The following is a 23,066-nucleotide window of genomic DNA, read 5'->3' as shown; positions in this document are numbered from 1 at the left end:
TGGGAAAAAAATAGAGCTGGCTGGTGCCATGTGGTTACCTAGAACTATAACTATTATTTATCATGTAGCATTTTATGGTTGCACTTTTAAATCTTTCAGAATAGGGAAATACTTAATAACATACTAAAAAATTATAACGTAGAAAAAATATATGTGTAAATATGAATGGCTCTTATTTTCCTTATCATAATTTAAAATGGAAAAGAAATGGATTTTTACATATGTTTCCATATGCAATGAGAGAGTAGGCTGGTGAACTTTCTGGACGTGCCTGCAAGGGTTATACTGCCAACATCCACTCACATACTACCTCAGAGGGCCATCTTTCTAACCTGGTTGTCTGTAACTTTCCTTCAGTTTGTATACACACAGGATACCTGTACATGAATAGACATTCATCAGTTCCAGCAAAATTGCCAAAGAGAAGAAAAACGTCAGAGTAAGCTGTAAAAAAGCGCTTGGTTTTTTAAACGTAGAAATGGCAATTTGTAGCATTTATACAAATTGCCATATACTAAGGGTTGCAACTCTGAAGATGAATAGTGAGAAAAGTTGCAGCTAAGAGCAAATCTGAGGACACTTGTTTGGAGAGTAAAGGCTTAGTCTGTGTTAGAGCATTCTGGCAATCTGCATAGCATTCATCCGAGAACTTTGTATTGGCATTGAGACTTTATGTATTGATTTTCTAGTATGTAAAATGCTCTGACTAAAACTCTGTTTACAATGCTCAGAGAAACTATCTTGGATGAAATAAGGAGAATGTATTTTTTAGAAGTCCCCCTTACATTCTAAGTATATTAATTTGAATAATATCAATGTGACTATTTAATCCTATGGATGGATGGATCAAATATTTTGCACCTTATTTTTTTGCTACAATTTTACACACATTCTGTGAATTCTATAAATACACAGGGAAGTGAGATGGTATCAGCAGAAAATATAAATAGCTTCAAAAGGAGTTAGATGAATTAGAAAGTGTGAGATCCATAGTGAGATAGTATTGGAGAGCTAGAAATGTTATAGTAAATTTAAACAAAAGTTTTCCCACAATGTCATACCTTAGAGGTGGAACATAAAGTTGCATTAGACCAATAGTGTACCAAAATTTATGTGTTTGTATTTTGTGCTCTCTTTTCTTCTCTGTGTCAGTACATTCAGTATATATTTTCATCCATTAAAAAGTAATTTATATAATTACCGTAGAGTTGTTGGAAGAGGAATGGATATTTTTGGATAAAAGAGAAAGCATTTTTTGTGGGTGAAGGGAATGAAGTCCGGAGCCCCAAGCCACACTGAGCCAAGTACTAGCCAGATTTGGACTTGAGATGACATAGTGTCAAGTGCTTATAGATGCAGCCCTGTCTCTCTGAGGTTATCTCCCTGAGAATCTATGACAAGAAGTAAACCTTTAATACCTTGAGACCAAACAGAGTCAACTCCTGAGTATTTAGAACAGAAAAGACGAGTTTTAAGATATTCCAAAGCATAAAATATTTTAAGCGATGTTTTCATGTTCAGATAAAATTATGTGGGTATTTTCTTTTTTTGGCAGGCTTATATCCTAATGATGCAGTAATGAGGCTAGAATTTAAGACAGTTGGCATCTTCTCAGCAAAGGCCAACAGGACGGGGTGTGGAGGAGGAGGCAATTTGAGAGTGGGATATGGAGAAATAGAAAGTTGGCTCAGGATTAAGAATGCATTGTGACTAATCCACAAAATCAACAATCCACAGGTGGACAATATTTCACAAAAGGCCCAGAGGAGACTGCTCTGGTCTTTTAGGTATGAACAAATATTTCCATAACATATAGCTTTGTTTGGGATTAACTTTTTCTTTTTCAACAAAGAAGACTGTGCAGAAATGCTAACGTAATCTTTAATGCTTTTAAATGACCATCATAGTCTGCAGCAAGATGGCCGCAATCCGTCACAATACCACGCAACTGCACGTTACCTTGGATACAAGGCTGGCTCTGTATGCTGCTAGCTGCTTCAGGTACTCCTTCTTTGCAGCCTCGGTTTTCTTTTTATAGACCTGTAACAACAACAAAGAGTCTTAAATTAGAAAGTGAATCTGCTTTTGTTTCCAGAGAAGTACAATGCAGAATGATAATTTCGCGCGTGCACACACACACACATGCATATACACAATTATATAATATAATAACATATATCTCCCTAAAGATTATGTTTTCGTACTGAAACAGATTTTTAAGAAGTATGGCAATAGACTAGATAAAAAGAAGATTAACCATAATAAAATTTTCCATTTTACAGTAAGCATATGAAAGGATTTATCTGGGTTACTCTGAGAGCGGAGGTATTTGGTTTAGAAAGATACTATTGACGAAGGTTCCCAGGGAAAACATATGTGAATAGAGAAGCCATTCATATTTATATAATGGCAGATAATTCTATAGCGCATTCAAATCCTGATACATATGTTCCACGCTAAATATACAAACAAGGACAGAATTCAAAGATGACCAATTATGTTCAATAAGTAAATCAAAGGAACGGTTATGGAGTTCGCAGTTTCGTCACTATTTTAAAATTTGGGGCCTTGAAGTTCTGTTTTCAAAGATTCAGGAATTGGCAATGGCAGTCAGAGGCACATTAGGAGTGGAATGGGGACACTGAGCGGCCAAGGACTGCACGCATGCCATGCCACGCAGCCCGCTCTGGTCATGCTCTCTCCAATGAAAACATTGCATGACATGGATCTGTGGACACCTCATTGTGAAAAGGTAAGAATGTCCTGAAATGAATTTCAGTTTACAGAAGCTTTTCATTTTTCAGGGGAATCATCTTGAAAGTAAAATCATCCTAAGTTGAACAAAAGTACTGAAAAATGACCTGCTGCTGTGCTAAAGTTCATATCACTAAGTTAGACAGAAAGCAGTCATCAGAGTTTAAAGTGAAAGATTAGCAAAGTGAATACACATGGTCGCCTGCCACCCCGACGTTGATTCTTTCAAGGGTTTAGAGTCTGTTTTGGCGATCTTTTGAAAACATCCCCAAAGAAAAAAATAGTTTTCACCATTTGCTGTGTAAAGGAAAATATGTTTTCATCAATACAGCTATTTTAAATTTCCCACATCTTAAAGTTTATAGCAGGGAATGAGGCTTGCTTAATATTTTGTGATGCTGAGCTCAAAAACAGACACAGATCAGTGTTGAAAAGTGGCTTTAGAATTAGTCAGAGTTAAATATAAACTATGTCTAAAGACCAAATATCTGCCAAAGTCGGCAGCAGAGGTCATTTTATGGTTTCTAAGATGGTTTGCTGAGCCCAGACCCCAACTGTGAAATTCAAGATGTAAGAAATATTATTTACTCATGAATATTTTAATTAAAGCAGAACATTTTACTTAAGGTAAACAAATGACTAACCTTGTCAACAGAATTATAAAGGTCCCTATGAAATGAATGTGCTAATTGTTCTCTTCCTTTAGGGAGGTCCTCAGCCTAGAATTTTATATTTAGCATTTTGGTATAATAAAAGGCAATTATAATGAGGCAATTAAGAATTCATACGATATTGTGCCGTCTTTCCTAAATATGAAACTAAAGAAACTTAAAATAAGTATTTCAGTAAAAAGCCAGTGAATCCTTTGGTTCAAGTACAAGAATATTCCAAATTTACTGAGCTAATTATTAGAACCAAATTCAGATTCTGTTTTGGAAATTTGCATGTGAAAACAAAAAATGCTAGCGTATAGCAAATGCCTTTGAATAATACAATCCATGTATGTTATATGCTTCAGTTCAGCCATAATCAGAAACACAGAGCTCTCCTGCTTTTTACTGATTTATTTTCTTTCTTGAGAGACAGATATGTTTGTAGTTTTTCCTTCAACCTCTCCTCCAAGACATAATTTATAACTAATGATCTTAAACTGACAATGTTTACACTTACTTTTGATACCTTAAAACTGTTTCAAGAGGGTTTTTCTCAGATATAGATAGAAATCCTATTCAGGACTTTCAAGCAAATATTTAGTAAATATATCTTTGTATGCATTTGCATACTTGAAGCATTTCTATCATGTTTTTAATATGCTACTCCGAGTGACCCCCCCAGGGAGCTAACCAGGGTTTGTTTAACTTCCAAAAGCAAATATGACACACTTTGGTCCATAGCATTGCCCAAAGCATCATTTTCTAAGTAGCAGCAGATAAGACGGTGTTGCCGGATGGCCTGATTATAGCATCTACCATCTTTCTTGCATTTGGTTTCTACCAAAACAGCAGCAGTGTTACTATGATCTCTCCCTTTGTTGGGCTCCTAGTAGTTAAGCCTGCACAAAGTGTTAACTTTCCTGAAATTTGTTGATTAACAATCAGCGGAGAAAGGTGGCTAACTCAGTGTGTTTCAGGCTGGATATGTGCCCCCTGGTTTCACTCTGGGATCGATGTTGTTATGAGATACCTGACTAGCATTCGGAGCGCCCTGTTTTCTACAAATGGCTCCCTATAGGCTATTGATGATTGGCTATGTGGGATCATCACACAAGTGCCTAAATACCACTTTAGAAAAGAGTAAACTCATCACGTCACATTACGTGGATTGATGGATTCGCTCTTTCCTGAATAGCTGCAGATGTTCAGAAGGAGGATTCAAAGGGCAGTAATTTCAGGAGGTATATTTCTGCAATTGTGTTTAAAGGGGAGTAACCCAGATGAGAATTACAATCTGAAGTGGTTTCCCGGACAGTAATTTAGAATCTCCACCTTTGAGAACTACCTAATGCCTCCTATATTACGTGTTCTGTAGGTCTTTCTCTTGTTACCTTCTAAGGTTGCACAGGGATCCTTTCAGAATTCTGTATTTGATGGAAATGTCTGAAGAAAGACCTTAAGTGTATTAGAGAATGATAAAAATATGTAAGAATTTCATATACGAGTGGGGGAAATTGTTACTTTCGAATAGATATTTAAAAATCATCAGTAAAAAGTTCCTCAAAAATGTTTCAAAGCCTCTATTCATGGATAGAGAAAGTCTTCTTCTCACAGAAAGTAAAGACGTTGCTGACTGCATTTGGCAACGAACTCCCCACTGCACTGATCAGATCTTCTAACCTAGGAGGATGGGTCTGATTTATGTCAAAGTGAAGTTTGGGAAAGAAACGGTCTCTCTCTCAGGGAAAGACAAATATTTTAAAGATATGTGATTCATACAGTAAATATTAGTACTCAGTTGAGCTACAAAATGGCTTCCAAATGGTCTACAGCTGTTTGAAATAAAGTGCAAAGTTGGCCAGATGAGGATTTAAAAATCATAATACATCATTTATCATTTTCCCCAGTTCATCCAAACACTTTTGAATTCATCCTGTCCTAACTTAGTTATATGCTGTGGTTTGTTATTCTAAGAAAACTACCATATCCTATCTAAGGATTGCATCTCAGTGGTTAAACTAAAACATATATAACAGCTAACCTAAAACATACGTAGACAGACATCAAACAGCAATTCTACAGAATCCCAATCTTGTTCATGTAATCTAGTGATTCACTGAATCATATTTGAAATGCTCTAAATACCGGCACGTACATATGTTTTTATAGGCTAATAATCCATAATTAGAGTCAGCAGTTCGATATCAATGAATATGATACACCCAAAGAGAAAAAAACTCTAGCACAATCTGTCATTTTACTCTTTTACTTTCTTGTTCCTTCCCCAAACAAATAATCCATCCAACTCACACAAAAAAGCAAAATCTTATAAATACCACTTAATTCCTTCTTCCTTCCTTCTTTTCTGCTCTGGCCCTAAGTTAATCTCTAGTCATAGTTTATTTCAACCAAGTCTTTACAGTAATAATAAGAGAAAAATTTATAATTCTTCCAATTCTGGCTTTTATTCAACCTCTATAAAAAAACCTAAAAGGCATTTTTCTTTTTAGTTAACTTCAAATGTAGTTTTTCTTTTTTCCCCAGTACAAGTTCATATTTATAGAAAATGCTTAGAAATACAGCTGTGTACAAGAAAGAATAATTTAATCGCACTTCCTTGCCATATCCTTTAGAAATTAATGTTTGCAGCTTTTGTCAATGTTGTTATTATTTAGGACAGTTAGAGCAAGAGCATTTTATATGGAACTTGGTTCTAGAATGTGGTTAAATTTCCATCTTGTGCAACTTGCTCAGTGTTTTCTTAAGCATTCCAGAACTCAAAGAACTTCACAAAGTAGTATTCAGAGGGTTGAAAATATTATACAGTGTGACAAAAATCTTGCTATTGATTCTTTTCAGGGACCATCTTATCCATCTAAATGGCCTCCACAATAATGGTGTGACCTGTTTCTGAAATGGTAGATTTCAGAAGCAAGCTCCCTGTCTTGAAAAGTCGTTATAAAATACATCTGTTGAGGGGCCAGCCTGGTGGTGTAGTGGTTAAGTTCACGTGCTCTGCTTCAGCGGCCCAGGGTTCCCAGGTTCGGATCATGGGTGCGGACGTAGCACTGCTCATCACGCCATGCTGTGGCAGCATCCCACATAAAATAGAGGAAGACTGGCATAGACGTTAGCTCAGTAACAATCTTCCTCAAGCAAAAAGAGGAAGATTGGCAACACATGTTAGCTTAGGGCCAATCTTCCTCATACACACACACAAAAATATCTGTTGATTCATTAAATAAGGATGACTGGGGCAAGTATGATGTCATTCAATTACACTTAACAACATATTGAGTGTCCAATATGTGCCTGCCGTGGTGTGAGGTATTGAAGTTACAGAACCAAGAAAAGCATTAAAAATATGCTTCTATTGAGTACATGTTTTGTGTCAGACACACACATATATATATATATACACATATACATACATATGTATACACATCTACATGCATATATACACATATACATGCATATATATATATATATATAGTGTTTAATTCTTTCAACAAACATGTTGCAATGGTATTATCCCCATTTTACAGATAAGAAAACACAGACTAGAATGGGTAGTTATTTTACTCAGTATCTTACAGGAGGTATGGCAGAATCACGGTGTGAATGAAACTGATCTGATATCAAAGATCCATCTTCTTTTACTCAGTAGCTCCTCCTAGCTGTGCGAGAACTCCCCGGATGCCTCTCTCAGGCACCCAGCTTCGGGGGCCTGCTCCCTCTTGTCTACAGCTGAAGCCCCAGCACACAGGGCAGTGTTGGTACACAGCAGGTGCTCAGGAAATATTTGCGATGGAGTGTACAATCTCTAGTGTCAGTTTTCTCCTTCTGTGAGTCAGACTAAGTATGAGTGCTCGTGATAAAATACTGATTTACATCTTCTAAATTAAAATGGACACCAATGGAAAGAGAGGATTTGATATACAGATATACAACCCACCCCTCCCACCCCCCCCGGAGACATTGTTACCAATAATACATAAAGCACATGGGACTTGGTGAGTATTTTGTTTAAATTCTCTTCCTACCAATGCCACGGAAACTTCCAAGTGAAATGCCTGCTCCCACTGGACATGAGCATAGGCTATTTCTATATGTGTACTACTTATGTTGACACCAAGAAGGCATGCAATAATTCCATTTATGTATGAATAATTCTATGTGTATATACATACCTTCATTGTGTAAGTAAAATATGCTCACCATTTCATGTAATAATTTTAATTGCTCAGTTTCACATTTTTATGAACATAAACTTTTCTTACATTTTACAGTTTATAGATGAACAATTGTCTCCCATATCTTTTACTCCTAGTTTAAAAAAGAATCGGGGAAATGCATAATGTTTACAAGGAAATGGCCAAGATAAACACGTGTGAATGTTATGGTACAACAGGATTTTAGTTAACCTTAAGTACTGTTGGCATAAAATTCGAATTTTTATCATAAGATAAGGGGGGAAAAAACCCCAGCAGCGTTTATGTAGTGGGTGTTTGAGCACCAATGAGGAGTAAATGATTTGATTCCGTGGGCTCAGAGGATTTGTCAGCTGCCTCATAAGTATAATTCTGGCTCTTCATACCCCTGCTGCTTCTAATTTAGCAGGACAGGCTCATAATTGAAGCAAATTAACTATTTACACTTGCCACTTCTACCAGGGGAAGAGGACACAGCAGCAGGAAAGAATGAGGAGGAAATTACATTCTTCCCACTTGTGTCAGATCTGTCCTTATATAAACACATTAACAGTAATTTCATGAGGCGTCAAACATAGGAATAAATACTGAGGGATAAAATAATGAGGTGTTGCTATTGAGCTGAACTGCTATGGCTAATATCTTTGGATATGAATTATGCATCCTGAAAGAAGGCATATGTTACGATATTCGAACAGTTTCCCTGCAAGTGATATGTGCTCATTAGGCTATGATCTCGAGGTAAACTCCCTCTCCTCTCCCACGCCAGGGCCAGCATTTACGAAAATACACTCTCTGGGCACCGTGGGCTGTGGTTTCTCCCGAATACACCAAACTCCGAACAGGCCTTCCACTCCGTTTTTAGCATAACAGCGTGTTTATTTAGCTCTTTGGCTGAAGCTTTAAAGCCATTTAATGTAATGTAAACAAGAACATTTTGTTTGTAATTTGCTAAATGTATTACAGCCCAACTGTGTCTCCAATTAGGAACTTAAGGTTCATTTAGTAATTTACATCTGGTTCTGATTTAAGGTGACTTTCCTTTTCCACTGAAGAGCTGACTTTCTGTGGCTAAAAAGGACCCAAGAACCCTTTTAGCTCTCTGGACCAATCCCTTCTGCTTCAAAGCGGGACAGACTCTTTAATTTAGTAGGGCTTGATTTGTTTTCTATTGTCACTGTGAACCCAGATCCTCTACTTCGATGACCAGAATCAGAGAATTCAGAAATAATGGGAATAGGCAGAAAATGCAGCTGGAACCTCATAAAAAAGATGATGAAGGCTGCTGACACTCCAAGGAGCCTAATATAAAGGGCGTGATATTGTTATGTTATTATTTTTCTTTCTCTGTAGGTTCCAACCAATGAAAGATAAGTGGCAAAGACCAACATCACAGCAACACTTATGTTTTATTTCCCTTTCTCCATCTGGTGCCTTTTAAACAACTTAGTACGCTTCTGAAATGGGCTCTCCATTGTCTTACGATTCATTAGCATTTAAAACCTCCAGTTGGAATCCCAAACACAATTCCGCTCCCATTCCAGATTCAGCACCATCTTCCAAAGTATTAAAATGGAGAGATCTCTGATACGTGAAGTTTGCACAGTGGCTTTGGCAGGACTGATTCATAAGGGAGTTTTGTGTTCCTGGAGGATTTTTATCACTTCCTTCAGCTTCCTTTTGATTTTTCTTCTCTCTGAGAGATTCTTCACAGAAACCAAAGTATGTAGAGTTTCTCACTCACCATGGATTCTGAAAATAAAGCTTGCCCTTCGCAGTGGCTTCTTACTCCCGCCTACACTCCACAATGAGGAAGCATGTGATATAAACATAAGCAGCGCTATTAGTCATGTTCCCTCTGGCTGTCAAGAAAACAGTCAATTGTAATCTCTCTAATAGCTGTTTTTCCTTAAATATTGTAATTTTCTGAGCCCCTAATAAGTCATCAATAATTTTGTCCATTTTTCCCAGTTTGTGTTTATATTTGTAGCTGCTCATAATTGTGGGCTATTATAACAGGATTTTTGAACAATTGTGGCGCATGAAATCCTAGCCTTCTACTCGAACCAGCTGCCTACACAATGCCAACAGCATCACGTGGGGCTGTTCTGTAACATGCACATTTGTCCTAAATTTTGAAGTTTAATGATCTGCCTCTAATCTACTCCAGCAACATTCCTTTAAAAATACATAACAGTATGTGTGCTCCCCAATTTGAATATTAAATGAGAGTAAAGTACAATTAATTGAAGTTTGAAACAGAGATATTATATTCTGTTGGCACAATGAGTCAACATAAAGGGAAAGAACAGGTGGTAATACACCGTAATAACACTTGGCTATTTTGCTGAAATTCTCTTGATGCCCAAATATGCATTCTAAGCAGGCGTGTTCACTTCGCTGGCAATTCCTGCAAACTGTCAGAAGGGCTGCCACGGAGCAGCAGAGCAGTGGCCCATCCAGTGCAATATGCTCCCTTTGTAAGCACAGCGTCTGATTTCATTCATTTGACCCTCTTCTGCCCGTCCCTGGGATCGGCCTGCATTCTATGTGTCATAAACCACACTTTTTAGCATGCGCTGGAGTCTCACTATGTCTATTAAGGAAGATCATCTTTTAAGAGGCAAGGATGAGCTATGCTGAACCTCTGTTAACTCAAAGAATCATAAGGTAAGGGACAAACCATTTTGGAGTGACCAAAACTGCTGCCAATTCGTCGTTTCGGTAATGCTGCTTAAGTGCTAAAATATCAACTTTTTTTAATAAGAGAAAAAGGTGGTTATTTTTATTAAGGCATTTTCCTAAATAATCTTGGCATAACTTTTTTAACAACTGAATTTTGATTATGAAATTGCTTTATAATACCCAGTGAGTTATATAGGGTCAACTATTACATAATTTCACCCTTTATTTATGAAACGAATTCTCCAAAAAAACTCCGAACCATTTCCATTAAGAGAGAACCCAAAGGTAGATTCATTACAAGTTACTTACTAAGTCAGAAATAAATGCAAAAGAGAAAGAGGAAAACGTTTTGTCATCACACATATACAATTAAAAAGCTTTAGTATTACATCATAATTGTGATCATTGCTCCTTTCAAGTTTGAAAAGTGGAATGCAAGAATGGGAGTCACTGCCCTTTTTAAGGTGACAGCTGAGAATAGTCAAGCTCATATTCTTTGGGTCTGTAAATACCTTACATGGGCAGACAGAAAGAACGTGGACTATTATCTTAATGTTCCCCTCTTGCTATAATAAAAATAAAAGGCCTTATTATAATCGAATTGTGGGGGAAACCTGCAGCTTTATATTTGCTGCCTGAGGAACTACTCGATTTTCATCATAAGAACATGATTCTTTTCCACCAGAAACATAGGTACAGGCACTGAGTTTTAATATTCATAATGTAAAGCACCAATCGTGGGTGAGGGAAGGCCTTTGTAGATCTCCCCCTTTTAAAATCACTGGTCTTAAAACCACATGAGTTGGGCTGGCCCCGTGGCCGAGTGGTTAAGTCTGTGCGCTCCGCTGCAGGCGGCCCAGCGTTTCGTTGGTTCGAATCCTGGGCACGGACATGGCACTGCTCATCAAACCACGCTGAGGCTGCGTCCCACATGCTACAACTAGAAGGACCCACAACGAAGAATATACAACTATGTACTGGGGGGCTTTGGGGAGAAAAAGGAAAAAATAAAATCTATAAAAAAAAAAACCACATGAGTTCCTCTGGTGAATGTGGGAACAATTAGGAGAAGGTCTCTGGGGTCAGGGAGATAGACAAGAGGAATCAGATGGGTGTTTGCACAGGCAACTGACATTTCTTGAAATAAAACTTGACAAAGTAGAAGCTAAAGGAGCACAGATGAGCCCAGGAACAACACTCCCAGTTTTACTGAGTGTTGGGTAGGGGAGAGGGGCTGCGTCTTCCGAAGGGGATCATGTATGTCCTATAATGAAAAAGAGTTGCCACGTGCAGTCTCTAGGGAGGGCAATCACTTTCTGGATGTCTCCTCGAGGAAAGTATCTCACAAAGCAGAAGAGTCTAGAGCACTGAAGCCAGAGGCCTACCCAAGAATACACCGAGGGGTTTTCATAGCAGAGAGAGGTATGTCCTGGTGTGTGGCATCATGAATGGAGCAGGGAGGCATTACGGTTACAAAATCCAGAGAGCAGGGATGGGGTTGGGATTCCTGGTTGATGTGCACCTAATTTCTCATTCAGTGATGCTCTACTGAGCGGAGGAATGAAGTCACTGTACAATTCCACCGCGAATGTCCAACATCAACTGGGAACCACACCTCCGCTTTGGGAGAGCGAGAGAAAATTGATCTCAGGATAAAAACCAGCTCTAAAATCCTGAAGCAACTATACTAGGTTTTCAACAGAGTCACAAAATACAGTATCAACTACCCTCTTAATAGCGACATGGGTATTTTAATTGAGGGCACAGAGAATGTTTCAGTGGAGTGTTTTCCGTCCTTGAAGATGACTTATAATGCAGTATTCCACATGGTAGGCCTGTGCTTTCTGATGAGGCCATTCTTTGGGGCTGGCAGTCTTGAAAAGGAGAAAAGAAAATTTGTAGACATGTGGATTGTAAGACAGCTTTGCCTTACAGAAAAGGGGTTGGAGAGAAGTGGGGGGGGAGGGGGGTGGAGGAGGAGGGGCAGGTTCTATGTTTCCTTAGCAACTGGTTTTACCATTACAACAGTAATTGATTTCATCCAGTTTGTTAGAGGAGAGCTGTAGGTTGAGAGGTAAGTTCTAGTCACAGTTACTCTGTGCAGCAGCCATGTAACCTTAGACAAATCATTCAACAGAACGGGGCACTCTGTCTTGTTCTCTGCTATCTCCCCAGTGCCTGGGGCACAGTAAACTCCCAACAAATATTTGTTGAATGGATAAATGAATAAATTTAACTATCTGGCCCCATTTCACAATCCACACAATATGGATCAAAAAAATATCTATTCATATTGAGCGGAACAAATGAGATAAATCATGTGAAAGGGTTCTTAAAAGTGTAACACATTATATACATTATAGATGTTGATATATATTCACAATATATAGGTACCTCTAAATGTATATAGGTTGGAAAGTTTCTGTTTCTTACATACTTCCCTGGACCTGATGAGGAGAAGTAAAGGTTTCTGTCAAGAATCAAATATGAGACTAATACACCATTAAATACATCATGGCAATATAAGATTCTGCAACAGCTAAAGCTGCATCTATGTATCATTTCAATGACTGTAATTTAATGATAATGTTTGTCCACTATTGTCTTTGTGACAATGATCTCATAGGTAGCAACAATGGCAATCTAGTCCCAGGTGTAGAAATATGGGATCAGTCTCGCTTCCTTGTTGAGGTGGGCTACATCTAATCTATGCACTGAAGTCTTGCTCTCTCTCCATGATACTCATCCTCCTTAAGACCTTTTGGGCTACTTATGCTAAGGCTGAGATGCAGTGTCTCACGTGGCGTTCCCTAAGCATGGTCCTCAGTCACGCCATGGCAATCCGCAGGAGAAAAAATAACCAGGCATCTGGTCCCATTTAACACAGCCTAGAAATATGGTATATGTGGGATAGAATAACATACCCTGGTGGTCTTTAGGGAAAGGCTAAGAGTAGAAACCCTTAAATTTGAGGTTCGTTTAGCAAAGAGGAAAGAGGGTTTTGATGACAAAGGGTAAACAGTTAGTGCTGAAAAGAGGTGTGGACAGTTTTCAAAATACTTTTAGTATTTTTTTAGCCTTTATGATCACATTGGCAACATTAAGAATGATGTAATCCTGGCTGGGATATGTAAAAGTCCTTCCAAAAGTAACTACACTATATAAACTTTGAAACAAAGGAAGTAACATGCTATTTAGGGAGGAGTAATAAAGAAGTATGTAATTATGTGTATGTCTCCTGAAGTCTGGCTCTGATGGGGCGCATCCAAGGCCTTAGTTCTCGAATCTGAAGAACGCACCCAAAGTTCTCAGAAGCCATTTCTTTAGAGTACATACACGTTTTCAAACCACGTTGATTCCCACTCCATTTTGCATCCTTTCTTACCTGTTTTTGCTCTTCTCCTAATCCATCCCACATTGAAGCCACAATTTTAGAGACTTCACCAAAGGTAGCATTTGGATTCTGGCCCTTGATGGCAGCCTGAGTATCACGAAAGAACAACGCATAGGCAGACACAGGCTTCTGGGGCTCGTTAGGGTCCTTCTTCTTCTTCTTTTTGGGAGTTTTTGGTTTTTTCCCCATGTCAGAGGCAGGTCGCTTCTCTCCGCCGTTGATCTGAAATAAAAACCAATTTAGAATTATAGAGGAACTAAGAAAATTTGGGGACAAATCATATTGTTCTCCTTCGAGACTGACTTACACAGACACACTCACCCACACACATTCCTAAGGGACACTTGGTTCTGTTGTTTTTCAGATAAAACTATATTTCATGTAGTTTTCACATTTATCCTTCTTCCAGACTAATTTACATAATCTTCCATAATTTACACTATTAAATATTACCCCTTAACTCACTTAACTTTTCTTTTTTCTCATTCAGAAAGCTGAATGACAAGCAGGGTTGTAACTGTGATAGCAGCAAATTCTTCTTGTAATAACTTTATTGTATGAACAGTCTAACTTGTTTTCTTTTGGGAAGTTCATCCTTTTCTTCGTAATTATGATTTTAAAACCATAGTGGGCCACATATCCAGCAGATAAAGTTGAATGGCTTTTGATGCTGTACTTAGGTCTGTGGAATGCAGCTGGGAATAATCTTAACCCTATATCAGTGCTGTCCAATAGAAATTTCTGCAGTGAGGGTAAAGTTCTATCATCTGCCCTTTACAATATGGTAGCCACCAGCCACATGTAACTAATGAGCACTTGAAATGTGGCTAGCATGAATAAGAAATGAAACTTTAAATTTTATTTAATTTTAATTGCTTTAAACCTAAATAGCTACATGTGGCTAGTAGCTACCATATTGGAGTGAATTTCTAGAAACTAGACGTAGAATCTAGACATTTCTAGAACAGTTTTAACTCAGTTTTAAACTGAGTATACTCAGTTTAAAAATAAATTCTATTTTCTCCCATTGTCCTCAAGTATGAGTATTTGGATAATTTTAATTGTTATTCTGATGCAAGTGGAAAAAAACACACTGAATGTATTTTAGACATCTGCGTCTGAATACTACCTTTGATATTAACTAATTCTAACTGAAGTCACGTCATCCACCTCTATAGAATGAGAGATATTGCTAGGATTTCTTTCTAGCTCTAAAATTATATGAATCTTCATGAATACCAAGTTGTGCTGTCTCTGAAGGAATAGTCTTTCCCGGGCCTCTCCCACCACCATACAGGCCCACGCGCACCATCTCCTAATAGAGCATGATTATCACAGGAGGTTCTGCACACTCACCTTCTACTACTGTGGTTGTTGCTTTCCTTTTTTTGCTCACTGCAAACTTAATATAATATGTATCTTATTCAGATAAATTGCAAGGCAGAGTAATTCATGTAAAATAACTGCCACCATTGGAGAGGAAACATGATATCCAGAGAAGGCCAGGGGATATGACCTCAGCAGATCTAGACTCATGCTCTCCTTTACTGTTTCTAGCTGTGCAATCTTGGGCAAATTGCATAATTTCTCTGGGCTTCCATTTCCTCTACTACAAATCAGTTGCAGTGTCATTTTGTGATTACTGAGATGATATATATTTATATATATTTAAAACTTTAAAATGATATTCAAATGTTAATTATGACATGGTAGAAACTTTAAAAAGAAATTTACTGAAGGCCAGCCCTAGTGGCATAGTGGTTTAGTTTGACGCACTCCACTTTGGTGGCCTGAGTTCAGTTCCCGGGTGTGGACCTACACCACTCATCTGTCAGTGACCATGCTGTCGTGGCAGCTCACATAAAAAAAAAGAGAAAGACTGGCAGTGGATGTTGGCTCAGGGTGAATCTTCTTCAGAAAAAAAAAATGTACTAAATGAATGGAAAGAAATGAGCTTGATACTAATTTGTGATGCCATAAGATCATGGTTTAAAAGATACACCCCAAGAACCAAAAAAAGACAGGAATGAAGCAAAGTGAATTCTTTGGCTTTGTCTTAGTGAGAAAGATATTTAAAAGATTATCATTTCGAGATTGTTTTCTGAAGCAAATTAAACAATCCCATGGGGCCAGAATGCTCTGAACCGAGCTGACAGGCTAACATAGATTAACACTAGAAGATAACTTTCCAAGATGGATCTGAGATGTGATCCTGTGAAATGGCTGGTCCCCATGTAAATCTGTCAGAGGACTAGCATGCTGGGACTGAGCTGATACTGGGCAAACTGGTGTCATAGCTGCAAACTAGATACATAGGCAAATATGACCTAGAACAGTGATTCTCAAATATGGTTGTACATTAGTATCACCTGGGAAACTTGTAAATAACACTCTCATGCCCAGGCTTTCCTCTACAATGATTAAATCAGAATGCCTAGGACTAGGAGACGCTGGGCCTCAGTTGTACTGTAACTCTACTCCTCCAACTGATATTTAAATGCTTAAAAGACAGAACAAAGAAACAAGTGAACTTTCTCTTTACCCCAAGCTACATACAGTTGTATCTTTCTTCTCTTCACGACCAAACTCCTCCAAGTGGTTGTCTGTGCCAGCTGTATGCAACCTCTGCAACTCACATCAGGAGGCCTTCCCATCACTTAGCTCTCAATAGGGTCACCAACAGCCACACTGCTAAATCCAGTGGACTTTTTAGTCTTCCCTGACTTGATTTCTCACTGTGAGTGCCCTGTCTTCCAAGGGTTCCAGGACATGATAGCCTCTGGGTTTTACTTCCACCTTGCTGTCCTCTCTGTTTCCAAAATCATTTTTAAGCTCATCCTCCACCGCCTGACCATTAAATAGTAGCCTTCCTGATAGTTTTTTATTGTAAACCGTCTTCTTTTTTGCATTTGTACTTAGGTGTTCTCCTAAGTACGCAGGGTTTCCGTTACCATTTGTGGGTGGATGACTGTCAAGTTCATTTCCCCTGAATTTTGAATGCATTGAAACAACTGCCATTTGATGTCTCTATTTGCAAGTCTTAAAGATACCTTAAACTCAGTCAGGCCCCTGTTATTCACTTGTGTAGTTCTGCATATTTCCCTTCACAGCACACGTCAAACTTACAATTACACAATAATTTATGTGTTAGGTCTTCTCCCGTCCCTGAGTGTAAGCATCACGAGGGCAGGTCCGCATCTGGTTTTGCTCACTAGCACTTATCATGGTTCCTGACACACAGTAAGAGCTTACTATTTGTTATAATAGTAACAAAAATACTAACATAAAATAATCATACAGTTCAAACAATGGACAAGTCAAAGCACAACTGGTTTCTGTTATGGGAAATCAAACCCCACTAGTTTACTTGAGTACTTGAGCACAATAAGCAAGTATGTGGTAAGACAGAAAACATGGATAGATTTTTAAAACGTTTGATATGTTAATAGTTATTTCTCTGGGTTATAGGCTGACTCTTTATAATTTTCTTCATATTTCTTCTGATTTCCAAATTTTATAAACATGACCATTCCTATATTCATACTAATAAAATATTTATTAAGAAGAAAAAGTTAAAAAAGACCACAATGAAGAATATTAAAAATGGAGTGATCATGATATTGGAGGTCATATTTCATCAAGGCTTGGGAATATTTAGAAGTAGAGAACAAAGTGTAGGAAAATGAATGCTTATCCATGTGGAATATTAGCTGGACTCATTCTAAATTTTAATTAAAAAATTAAAGATCTGACATGTTGAAATCTCCATGATTGCAGCTTATTAACAATCTTTCTGGAAAATAATCAAATGTGAATCATAGAGATCAATTTCCTACAATGCAACGTAAAGGTACTTCTTAAAGATTTTTCAAATTATTTAAATAATTTCCCTTATCCATTGTCCAAAATTGTCTTTGAATCACTGATCGTCAGGCGTTTTTTCTTTTTAAATTGGCAGTTGGACAGTATGGGGCAGGTTTTAGGTCTACAAGATGTGTGATGTCCCGCCCTAATTATACTCTTGTATTTGACAACAGGGCCCTACTTTCTAGGGATGACCTGAGGAAGCAGGAGAACCCGTCACTGCCAGTAAGAAGCTCTAGGAAGTGTATCAAAACCACAAACTATCTTTTTGAGGCAATATATGGCAACCCCATAGGAAATTCTAAAGAGTTCCATGAAACCAATCAATTGGATTCATTGTATGGAGGCTTTCTCTATTTTCCTGGCTTGTCCTGTAGGGTTAGCCACATGGAGTCTTGCTCAGTCTCAAAGTTTCATTTAGCAGAAGCAAGCATTTCACGACTTCTGCCTCCCATTTTCAAGGCTCAGAAGATATCATTTCTGTGTTAATGGAGCATAACTCTGGGGCTTCGACTGTGCATCTGATCGAGTACCTGAGAGGCACTAAGCTGTGAAGGGGGGGTGTCGTCTCCCATTATGACAGACTACCAGCCAGTCTCATAACATTACATCCACTTTGTCTTTGCCACGCCTAAAAGCAAGAGCAGACTGACAGGCCTTCCTTTTAAATACTCATGTTGACCTCGGTTTGAATTATGTACCATGCAATAAAACTGGCCTCTGAGAGGACCAATCTAAAGGATATATATAAAATATTCATTTCTTAAGAGTCCCTGCCTTTCTCTCAGTAATTAAACTAAGACACTAAAACTAAATTCTTGGATCACAATATTCTGACCACTTGCAGAATTGCCCTCATAGAACCGAACTATGACTTAAGATAATGCCCTGACTTTCACCAAAGGCTGTTAGAAGAGGAAAAATAAAAAATAAAAACTATGTATGAAAGATCTCTACTTTTTAAAAATAACATGATTTGAAGGGAATCATGTATGATATTGCTCAGCGTCACTTGTATAAAGACTTAATGGGTGTGCACAATATCTTGGCTTTTGGGATGCAATATAATGGAGTGAAAATTCCCTGTTGCAGTTTGACATCTAACATATCCGAGCACATGGGCAGTGCTATGCGAAGTGTAAGGCTGTCTGCTACAGGAACAGTGGGCATTACCTCCTTATCTGTGGGAGTCTTATTTTTTATTCTGAATTTTTCCTGTTTTGAGGAGGATACAGAAATGAGCCGCTATTGTAGATTCTGTATAAAGAACTGGGAATTTGTAGGGCCTGCTTTCTGGAGGTAGTTTCATCACATATTTGAAAAACACATGGCCATTGCTCATTTGCAAAGCTTCCCTGAAGAGAACTGTTGCTATAATTTGGATCCACTTACTTGCCAGTAACAGACTGCACTTTGAAAGATACCTAGCTCTTTTGACCACCAACTATTTGGAATGAACACAATGATGGGGAATATGATTGTGGTGCAAAAATCAGCTAAATGGATTTGTAATATGTCCCTGGACCTTAATTTTGACTATTGTCTGGATCCCGAATTCTTACTTAGATGGATGAAAGCTTATAATTTTATGTCCTAATTTTCTAAGAGGCTCTGCCTTCTAAAGTCTAGAGCAGCACTGTCTCATAGAATTTTCTGGAAAGATGGAAATGTTCTCTGTGCTGTCCAAAAGAGTAGTCACTAGCCACATGGGGCTATAGACCACATTTGGCTACTGCAAATGAGGAGCTGAGTATTTTATTTGTTTAATTTTAATTAGTTAAGTTTAAATGTCCCCAGTCATACATGATAAGTATCTACTGTGCTGGACGGTATTGCATTGTGTACTGGGCATTGTTCTAGAGTACAGTGTTTCTAAAGTTACTAGGGTTCTAAGACTGGAGAGTTAAATTTCCTTCTGACATCATAATCTTTAGAATAGAGAAGAAACCATATAATGCAAAAATAGAAATTCTCCATGACGACAAGCAAGGACCAGGTCCCGTTCGTCTTTCCATCCTCCCAGCATCTGTGTGGTATCTTACATGCAGGGGATCATCCCCCATTTCTACTCCTGTATTCTACAGCACTGGGCAAAAGCTCTGAATTACAAGGCAAAGGAAATCGGAGACACATATAAAGTTGCATGAAAATCCTAACAACTAAAAGCATGGCTGGGTTGAGGCCCTAACTGTAATCCTGCTCACCCACAGACTTATTACACATTCAATTAAAGCACTAATGAATAAATAAATACACACACAAATACATAAATAAATATTACTCTCACATAAGCTTTACAGAGATGCATGTGCTTCATGTAACTCACTTGTAGACACAGATTTATTTCTAAAATCCCCAGAGGTGTCCTTAGGCTTCTGGTAATCCACCTCCTGTCATGTCTTATTGCTTAATTATAGTGATGTATTTAACTTATTTATCACAAGAAAACAATAATCTTTCACTTTAAAAAAGCATGTGTTAATGGTGTTGCTTAGGATAATACTTCTTAAGAATAGAGAGTACAGGAGGTGAGACTCTCAAGGAAAGAGAAACACTGATACTGAAATGTCCCTGGAGAAGTTAGAAACGTCTATAAGCATATTTAAAATAAACTGCCGCGGTCCCAGAGCCTTTAATGGAGTTGGAAGAGCTGTTTAATGCACACTATCTTGCAGTAATCGCTGTAGTTTAAAATAGATTTTAATCAAGCACCATCTGCATAATAAGCTGAACAAACAACACAGAACTCCACTTATAACTCTTATCCTATAAAGTAAATATTATAAAATCCTCACCATAGAAACAGGGCATATCATAGCACTTTTTGTGATAGGACTGTTTCTGTAAGTGAAAAATTTTGCTACTTAAACTCATTCTCTCTTTTCTTTCTAAACCCTGCCATCTAAAATCCCCTATGAGAATAAATTCAAATAAGCATGGAAAGTAAGTCATCTAGTTACTGTGAAATCAGCAAGGCTGATAATACCTCTTTCATTTTACAATCGGGTTTATTATTATCACTAATAAAAACAGTACATTTCATGACTCAAAACATCAAGGATAGAAAAACGTACGTGAAATGCAATACTTTTGAAATGATTCACAAGTGTGGGGCTTTGGATTTGTATCATAGTTTGTAAAGCCAATTCATTTTTAAGGATCTTTGATTCTGCCAAACATAGCTGAGTATTGTTTTAGGATGAGTTTAGCAAAGACACTCAGTGGCCTTATGTAAGACAAGAAATTTGGGCCACAGTCCAGAAAAATCACTTCAAAGTCAGGAAAAGAGTTGATTGTGATAATAATCATCTATTAGTTATATTTACCAATTTTATTGGAGCCACTTGGTCTTTTCTAGATTTGCCTGTCTAGGGCATATGTTTCCTTCTTACTATTTTGGATTGAGGGTTTCTCCTGCCTTACAAACAATGCACAAGCTGTTGAGATAGGGTCCAGCTGAATACAATGCCTGGTGCCTATGTTCAGCCTCACTTTATTTTTATTCCACGAATTAATCAAGTATGCTCGATCACAGGGTATGAATCATCTAGGAACATACACACCTTGAAAATACTATAACCTAGTACAATTTAATTACTTGAATGGATTTTAGGAACAATTATTTGGAATCAAGCAGTAACTGGCTGTTTGACTGAATTTTATTATTTTTCCCAGAACTAGTTTGTTAGGCTCAGCCTTAACCAATGGGATACTTTAGCTGTGATAAATGAGGAATATATATTTTTCAATTGCTAGGATCTAAAGAATTCCTTAAAAGTATCATACATATTATATCATGTGAAGTGTTAACAATTGCATAATAAATATAGTTCAATGTGGAAAATACCAGACTTTGAAGTCCCAATTTTAAATATTCTATCCTGTTGCTAGATAATGTGAGTTGGCATTTGGTTCTAACACTGCTTGATTTCACCTAATGTTTATAGAAGGCTGCTTATCATTTTTACTTTATTCCAGGAATCTTCTTGCCTTCAGAGCAGTGGTAAATAAAAAGTGCTTTTCTAAAGGTTTATTGAATTGTTGCTCTAATGACTTATCCTATTTGCCTTGAGAAAAAACTTCTCTTTCTGTCTAGTATGGCAAAGCACATGCACTGATAACTAGCAAATTAGTGAGAAACTCTTAAAAGCAAAAAGTAAGTGAAAGCAGGAACCCAAAGCAGTATGCAGAGTACTGAGGCCAGCTTTTACCTTGAAGATAGTTGTTGAACCTGGGGAAACTGAGTCAAAGGCACAGTAGATAGAAGACAAAGCCCATGGCTGACTAAAAGTGGGATGTTTAATAGGAAGATTCCTATTAATGTCAGGACAGAAAAGAATTAGACTCTCAGTGCAAGAGTGGAATAAAATGATATCTCTTCTACGTGCCCTCCCAGCATCTGCAAGGATGATACTCAGTGGAGAGGGGGAAAATATCTTCTGTGAAAATTCACAAACAGAAGCCAGCATTTGTAAGAGTTTATACCCTGAATGCATACTACTCAAGTGGGCAGAAAAGCTTCAAGCCAAGAGTGGTTCTAGATTGTAATGGTCTAAGATGCTTGGCAGAAGCAAACACAAATCATCTTTAGAAGAATCCACTTTCAAATCCACATTCAGGTCTAACAGAATTCTCATAAAGTTCTAATAAACATCAGCTCTCATTCCAAAAGAACAAAAGAAAAATGAAACAAGGTGCTAAAACCAAGAGCCAGCAGCAACAACAGACAATAGAATCAGACCCAAAAAGACTTTGTGTGTTGGAATTAGCAAATGCTTAAAGGAAAAAAAAAGAGATTAAATATATGGATAAGGATCAAGCAACTAAAAAAAGTCCAAACAGATGTGAGAAAGAACCAAATAAAACTAGAAACATAAAATAATAAAAAATTAAAACCTCAATTGATCAGCTTTAATTTTAGATTAGATGTAGCTGAAAAGAGAATTATGAACTGGGAAACTGATATAAATAAATTAATCAGAATGTAATACAGAGGGCAAGGAAATTGAAATTAAGAAAGAAAAGTGTCATGGAGGATGGAATAAAGTCTAGCATATATTTTATCAAAATTACAGAATGAGAAGGGAACAAGAATGGGGTAGAGAAAATATCTGGAAAACAACAATGGCCGAAAACTTCCTGGAACTGATGAAACACAGAAATATTTAAATTCAGGACAAATTTAAAGAAACCCACACACCTCACAGTGAAGCCGCAGGACACCAAAGGCAAGAGAAGATCTTAACCTCAGTCAGAAATAAAGGCAGATTACTTTCAAGGGAAAGACAGTGAGGCAGAAGAATTCTCAAAAGCAATAATGAAAGTCAGGATTCAATAGAGTAATATAATATCTTTAAAATGATAATCACTGTCAATCTACACTTCTATGCCTCATAAAAGTACTTTTTAAGGTAATTATGTTCCCAACAGATCCTCATGAAAAATAATTTTAAAGGATAGGGAAATGATGTCAGATGAGAAAAATATTAAATATGTGAATAAGTC

The 23,066-nt window shown here is 37.6% G+C and overlaps 1 protein-coding gene across 4 annotated transcripts in view; it reads right to left on the bottom strand.

Annotated features, from left to right (window-relative positions):
- The window catches only part of TOX (thymocyte selection associated high mobility group box), a 291,760-nt gene that overhangs the window by 17,584 nt on the left and 251,110 nt on the right, over nucleotides 1-23,066 (bottom strand). For all 4 annotated transcript variants that reach the window (XM_023648557.2, XM_023648558.2, XM_070221517.1 and 1 more), the window contains 2 exons: nucleotides 13,689-13,919; nucleotides 1,960-2,040 (listed from right to left, as the gene is read on the bottom strand). In XM_023648557.2, coding sequence (XP_023504325.1) covers nucleotides 1,960-2,040; nucleotides 13,689-13,919 — 312 coding nt within the window. The remainder of the gene's footprint in view (nucleotides 1-1,959; nucleotides 2,041-13,688; nucleotides 13,920-23,066) is intronic.

The sequence above is a fragment of the Equus caballus genome, chromosome 9 (genome assembly GCF_041296265.1).
Source record: "Equus caballus isolate H_3958 breed thoroughbred chromosome 9, TB-T2T, whole genome shotgun sequence".
NCBI lineage: Eukaryota > Metazoa > Chordata > Mammalia > Perissodactyla > Equidae > Equus > Equus caballus.
This window is presented reverse-complemented; position numbering and strand designations above follow the sequence as displayed.